The sequence below is a fragment of the Panthera uncia genome, assembly GCF_023721935.1.
Source record: "Panthera uncia isolate 11264 chromosome E2 unlocalized genomic scaffold, Puncia_PCG_1.0 HiC_scaffold_19, whole genome shotgun sequence".
NCBI lineage: Eukaryota > Metazoa > Chordata > Mammalia > Carnivora > Felidae > Panthera > Panthera uncia.
This window is the reverse complement of record NW_026057588.1, coordinates 8,058,555-8,065,241: the sequence shown is the minus strand read 5'-3', so window position 1 is coordinate 8,065,241 and position 6,687 is coordinate 8,058,555. Positions and strand designations below refer to the sequence as shown.

The following is a 6,687-nucleotide window of genomic DNA, read 5'->3' as shown; positions in this document are numbered from 1 at the left end:
TCATCTCCTCTTTTTGGAGTCTTCAGCTAGAAATGTCCTCATTTCCAGAACATCTCTCCCCCCTTCCTTTGCCAGCTCAGTCCTTATGCCAGTAAATTCCCAATTCCCAGCCTGCTTCTGCATCTTCCCCCAGGCACTTCTAAGTTCCAGGCAGACTCCTTGCTACTTTCTAGGGTTTTTTCCCCACCTCCGGGGCCTGTTCTCAATTCTGAAGCAAATCTTCTCCCTTCTGTCTATCATGTAGACACATGATAAAGCTAAGAGTGTGGCTCCCGATTTGTTCTTTGTTGTACCTGCACCCCTGGTGGGTGTCACTTTCTAGATTATTTCTCCTGACTGGGTTCGTTATGCATTGCATTAGGTATGTTCTTAGATATCATTCTGCACCCCTTTGTGTTCAGGGTTCTTGGGTGACCCAGATACTCTTTAACATATTGGACGGCTTTTGGCTGGTTCAAGATTCTAGGTCTGGGTTCTAGAATGTGCCCCTCCCTCTCCTTAGCCCTATGTGAGGATTTTACTGTACATTTTCTGCCCTCTGTGCTGTATTCACGCCAGTGGCTTTCTAGATTCTACATCCAGCCTTGCTAAATCTCATTTCCTTCTCAGTGCATTTGAAGTTCTGGAGGGGCTTCTCTAAAACATCTTGTTTGCATCTCCTGAGTAGGTTCTGGGTTTTAGACACGATGTTGGTCTTGACCTGTCTCCTTATAAACATTGTCATGAGTTTGGCCTCTGAGTGCTGGCATGCCGGTGTCTAGATTCCCAGGTGCACCTCTTCAAAGACCAAGGCGACTGTCTGCCTCCTCTCCCAGGTTCCAGGGCCCTCCAGCCCATCCTCTTCTCACTGGAGTCCAAGACCCCAGTTCCAGGTTTTGGACATAGTCTGCACATTGGGTGGGGCTGGGAACTATCCACTCTCAGAACCGGTTATGCTGCTGCCGGAAGGGACAGAAGGAAAGGAGGGAACAGAGCGAAAGTCCCTTCTGCTTTCCACCGGGCCAGCTGGACCCGTCTGACCTGATGTGTGTGGAGGGAGCGGCTCAGGAGACCTCCCTTTATCTCCGCCCACAGCTCATGCACCCAGATTCCTGGGACCTGGGGGCCTGGACTCCTAGGTTCTGGGGGAAGAGGGGTCTGAAGGCTGGGATTTCTGGGTCTGAGGTTGGAGATTGAAAGCTCAGATTCTTGTGTCCCTGTCTGACCCCCAAGGATTGGGGAAGAAGCGGCTGGAGGCTCAGACTCCTGGGTCTAGGGGAAAGAAGGGAATTGGGGACCTAGCCTCCTGTGACCTGAGGTAGGAGGGAGCTGGATCTTGGACTCCTAGGCTGTGGGAGATGGCTAGCAAATGGAGTGGTTTTTAGATTCTTCTGGAGCTGGGATCCAGATATCTGGAAAATTGAGGGCAGGATTTGGGCTGTATAGGTCACATCACTGTGACCTTATACGGTGCCACTGACCTAATTCTGTGACCCCAGTTCCTTGGCTTCCTGAATGCATGGTTCTCGTTTGAGCTTCCGGTTTCTCACTCATGCAGTGGGTTAATGCCGGCCCCCAGCAGGGTCAGAACAGGGAGAGACTGATTTTCCCATATTGACTCAGGCAATGGGTCACCTGGCTTTGGTTTCTCTGCCTAGACTGGTCCTAGATTTGCTGCCAGTGCCTGATGGCGTCTGGCCTCGGTTTCCCCAGATGCTCTCACCTAGGTAGCTGGGCCTGATTTCGTGAGAGCAATGGGTTTCAGTTTATCCGGTGCCATGATCAGAATGGATGCACCTCAGTTTCTTCAGTACAAAGCGTGGGTTGCCCCGCCTCAGTTTCCACCATGTAGTATCCGAATGGCCGTGCCTCAGTTTCTCGACGGGGCCGGTCTCTGTTCCCTGCCCCCTCCCCACTCCCGCAGGCCAGCACCGCCGCCATGATGTGCGAGGTGATGCCCACCATCAGCGAGGATGGCCGGCGGGGCTCGGCGCTGGGCCCGGACGAGGCGGGCGGCGAGCTGGAGCGCCTTATGGTCACGATGCTCACGGAGCGCGAGCGCCTGCTGGAGACGCTGCGCGAGGCGCAGGACGGGCTGGCTACGGCACAGTTGCGGCTGCGCGAGCTGGGCCACGAGAAGGACTCGCTGCAGCGCCAGCTCAGCATCGCTCTGCCCCAGGTCTGGGCGGCACCGGGGCGGGGCTTGCGGGAGGCGGGACCTCGACCACTGAAGGCGCGGAGGGGGCGGTCCGGAAGGGGCGGGACTTGGCGCTTAGAAAGGAGGGGGGGGGAGACCTTGCCGGTGATGGGCGGGGCCTGAGCCGCGGAAAGGGGCGGGGATTTAGCAGGGAGGGGCGGGGCCTTCAAACTTCCAGTCCTATGTAATGAGGGACGTGGGGAAAGGATTGATCTAATTGTCCGGTTCCTGCCCACATCTGGACAGGAGTTTGCGGCTCTGACGAAAGAGCTGAACTTATGTCGGGAGCAGCTGCTGGAGCGGGAGGAAGAGATTGCAGAGCTGAAGGCGGAGCGGAACAACACGCGGGTGAGGGGGAGGGGTGAGGGGGAGGGGTGTGGGGGCGGGGCCTAAGCGGGGCGGGCGGGGCCACGGGGGTTTGCAGCCTGACCCATCTTTTCTTTACCCATCTTGCCTCCCTACTACCACTGCCTGGCTGTCTCCTCTGGTCCCCTCCTTGCTTCATATTTTCTCCCCTATCTCCGTAATGGTTCTCTCTTCCTGCACTACTGCTTCCTTGACCATGCCCCGACCTTTCATATCCTTCTCTCTTTTCCCGACCTCTCTCCTTTACCCCTATGCTTGGCTCCACCCCTTCCTCCGTGTGTCCGTCCCACCTGTCTGAACCACCCTTGTCCTGACTCTGCCTCTCTTCCCTTGCCTCTTTTCCTTGGCCCGGTGACCTAACCCTGTAGCTTCTCCTTGAACACCTGGAATGCCTGGTGTCCAGGCACGAGAGGTCACTGCGCATGACCGTGGTAAAGCGCCAGGCCCAGTCCCCGGGTGGGGTCTCTTCCGAGGTGGAGGTGCTCAAGGCTCTAAAATCCCTCTTCGAGCATCACAAGGCCCTGGATGAGAAGGTAGGAAAATCGGATGCAGAACGAAAGGCTGTGGTTGGCTGGGGCTTCCCTGGATAGGACAGATTCTGGCTGTGATTGATTGGGGATGTCCTAAATGGGAAGAATGTTGCCTGAGATTGATTGGGACATGCCACTTCAGATTGGGACTTGACTGATAACAGAAAAATTAATTGGGGGGGGGGGCTGCCAGTGGGTGGGGCTGCCTTGGTAACTGGCTGGAGCTGCACACCCACCATAGACAGAGTAATGCTCGTGTTGCCCCATCAGGACGTCCCAGGGGTTTTCTGCCTGTCCTAGATTGGGTCTGATCTCCACTTCACTCTGTCCTGTTCCCAACCCCAGGTCCGGGAGCGGCTGCGGATGGCGCTGGAGCGGGTGGCGGTGCTGGAGGAGGAGTTGGAGCTAAGCAATCAGGAGGTGGGGGCGTGGCCAAGAAGGAGGAGGGACTAAGGGGCTACCAATGGGGCGAAGTTGATTGGGTGGGTTCGGGGCTAAGGGCAAGAACTGACTGCGGAGGAAATAGTTGGACGGGGAAAGTTAAGACTGTAGAGGACAGGGCCACAAGGAGGCTAGGGGGATGAGTAAGGGCGGACTCCATGCTGGGCGGCCAAGGAGAGATACAAGGATAGACTGGGGGTTGGGATGGCCTCAGCAGGACCAGAGCCAGTGAGAAGTAGAATTGGGGGCTCTAGGACTCCCTTTATCCTGATCTCCCTTTCCCGTTCCCAGACCCTGAGCCTTCGAGAGCAGCTGTCTAGGCGCCGGTCGGGGCTGGAGGAGCCCGGCAAGGAGGGGGATGGGCAGGTGAGAGATGCAAGTACCTCGCTCCCCTTGCTTTTCAAGGATCCCCATCCCCGTGACCTCCACTCAGCCCCCTGACTTTGTGATGGTCCGTTTAATGTTTGATGCGATCCTCAATGTCTCTATGACATCTGAAGTCCTAAGAGCCTTACTGGCCTTTGACCTCTGATTCAAGTCATCTAGCTAATTTCTGTGACCTCCAGGACCCTTACTGGTCTTTGATTCCCCTCCCCTCCGTCAACTTTCTCCTTATATCCTCTCTCTATCTCTGTGTCCCCCACTCTGGGTTCTGTCCCCTTTTCTCTCACTGTCCCTACTCCAGCCCCTTGCCAACGGCCTTGGTCCTGGCGGGGATTCGAACCGGCGCACAGCGGAGCTGGAGGAGGCCCTGGAGAGGCAGCGTGCGGAGGTGTGCCAGCTGCGGGAGCGCCTGGCGGTGTTGTGCCGCCAGATGAGCCAGCTGGAGGAGGAGCTGGGCACCGCCCACCGCGAGCTGGGTAAGGCCGAGGAAGCTAACGCCAAGCTCCAGCGCGACCTCAAGGAGGTGAGGCCGGAGCCCCTGCTGGGCTGCCCTCTGTCCCTCCCTCCCCCTAACCCTCCCCGTCCCCCTTCGCCCGAAGTCACAGAGCTCAGGAATGGTGCAGCCTGGATTCAGTCCACAAGCTGTGTGGACTCTCCTCCTCTCTGAGCCTCAGTTTCCTCACCTGTACGATGGGATTTATGACCCTTGCCAGAGGGTTGGAACATGACACATACATGGTAGGCGCCCAATGACTGTCGTAGTTAGGTTATTGTTGGAAAATTCTCTGGGCTTCTAAGTTGAATTCCTTTGTCTGCATTTCACCCCATCCTGGCTGAGGCCCCTTGAGCCTAAGTCCTATGCCCCTGGGACTGCTGGGAAGTGTAGGGTATGGATTCTGGAAGTCATCTGATGAGAAACAAGAGTGAGCCTTTTTCTTCATCATTGGGACTTGCGCCTCAGATTTTGAACCTCGGTGGCACTGGGACCTGTCGGAAAGTGTGGTCCCGCCTCACGGGCTCCCAGACGGAAGTCCATCTCCCATGAGACCCTGGGGCACCGTCTTAGGTTTTCTAAGCATGTGTGACCCTGGGGCTCTTGGGAGATGCTGCCTCCTACATGGAAGGGACTTTTGTTTTTTATGAGACCCTAGGGCACTTGCTCTGTGGTTCTAAGCCTAGGCTGTGCTAGAAGTTGCTGAAAACCTAAGGCCTGGATTTTTTTTTTAAGTAGTTTATTATTTTTTAAGTAGGCTCTGCCCCCAGTGTGGGGCTTGAACTCATGACCACCAGATCGAGGGTTGCATGCTCTACTGACCGAACCAGCCAGGCGCCCTAAGGCCTGGATTTTTGAGGGAAGTGGGCCAAGAAGAGTGAAGACTTCCCTTCCATGGACTTTAGGTCATCCATAGGGGGAGGGTCTCAGACAGTACTGCCCTAGAAGCTCATGGAAAGCGTGGTACCACCATTTCAACCCTCCGGTGGTCGGTCGGGGTCTTAACGTTGGCTATTCCTGGGAGTTCTTGGCAGGTGTGGTTCCATCGTTCTGACGCCCCGATGCGGGAGACTTCATTTCCCAGGATGTCCTGGGGTGTCTGATCCGGGGGTTCTAAGCCTACACTCCCCACCCCCCCCCCCCGCCCCGGGGCTTTCTGGGAGCTGTGGTCCACGTGAACGTTTGCCCCCTCCGCAGGCGCTTGCGCAGCGGGAGGATATGGAGGAGCGGATCACGACGCTGGAGAAGCGCTACCTGAGTGCCCAGCGTGAGGCCACGTCGCTGCACGACGCCAACGACAAGCTGGAGAACGAGCTGGCCAGCAAGGAGTCGCTGTACCGGCAGGTGAGGGCGTGGCCAGGGAGGTGCTGTGGGGGCGAGGCCGTGGCCCGTGTGACCTAGCTTCTCCCGCTCTCCCCGTCCCCCATCCCTGTCCTCCCCCAGAGTGAAGAGAAGAGCCGTCAGCTAGCCGAGTGGCTGGACGACGCCAAGCAGAAGCTTCAGCAGACGCTGCAAAAGGCAGAGACCTTGCCTGAGATAGAGGCCCAGCTGGCCCAGCGCGTGGCTGCGCTCAACAAAGTGAGGAGAGGCCAGGGGCGGGAGTGTGGGGTGTGGCGTCTGGGGATGAGACGGGGGTCTTCCGTCTAGTAGGGTAGGAGACTTGCAGCTGGGATTCTGGGGAAAGGGGCGGCGCCCGGGGTCCAGGAAAGTGAGGGAGCTTGGAATGCAGGCAGGGCCTGGAGGTTTGGTGGGGGGTGTTTTCTAGCCTGTCCTGAAAGGATGGCTCCGAACGCAAAAGAGACAGAACAGATCCTGAGGAAAAGACGGGGCCTGAATCCTAGCGCGGAGTCTGTAGCCCTTCGAAGGAGGAGCCTGGAGCGCGGGGGGCGGGGCCTGGCATCCAGCCTTGGGGGAGGCGGGACCTTGAGCCCAACTGAGTCCTCGCGGAGCAAAGTCAGATGCCTTGGGGTTCCGTCCACTAGGCCGAGGAACGTCATGGGAATTTCGAGGAGCGGCTTCGGCAGCTGGAGGCCCAGCTGGAGGAAAAGAACCAGGAGCTGCAACGGGTGAGCAGGCTGAGCAGGCGGAAGACGGGAGAGGGTGGGGCTTTGAAGCGGGGGGGGGGGGGGGGGGGGGGGGGGGGGGGGGGGGGGGGGGGGGGGGCGGGGGGGGGGGGGGGGGGGGGGGGGGGGGGGGGGGGGGGGGGGGGGGGCGGGGGGGGGGGGGGGGGGGGGGGGGGGGGGGGGGGGGGGGGGGGGGGGCGGGGGGGGGGGGGGGGGGGGGGGGGGGGGGGGGGG

At 58.7% G+C, this 6,687-nt stretch overlaps 1 protein-coding gene across 1 annotated transcript in view; it reads left to right on the top strand.

The window, feature by feature from the left end:
* Positions 1–1,582: 1,582 nt before the first annotated feature.
* PPFIA3 (PTPRF interacting protein alpha 3) overlaps positions 1,583–6,687 on the top strand; it is an 18,145-nt gene continuing 13,040 nt past the window's right edge. The window contains exons 1-9 of the mRNA XM_049620996.1: positions 1,583–2,158; positions 2,423–2,524; positions 2,911–3,075; positions 3,418–3,492; positions 3,805–3,879; positions 4,199–4,420; positions 5,588–5,734; positions 5,834–5,968; positions 6,373–6,456. Of these exons, the coding sequence (XP_049476953.1) occupies positions 1,919–2,158; positions 2,423–2,524; positions 2,911–3,075; positions 3,418–3,492; positions 3,805–3,879; positions 4,199–4,420; positions 5,588–5,734; positions 5,834–5,968; positions 6,373–6,456 (1,245 nt within the window). The 5' untranslated portion in view covers positions 1,583–1,918. The remainder of the gene's footprint in view (positions 2,159–2,422; positions 2,525–2,910; positions 3,076–3,417; positions 3,493–3,804; positions 3,880–4,198; positions 4,421–5,587; positions 5,735–5,833; positions 5,969–6,372; positions 6,457–6,687) is intronic.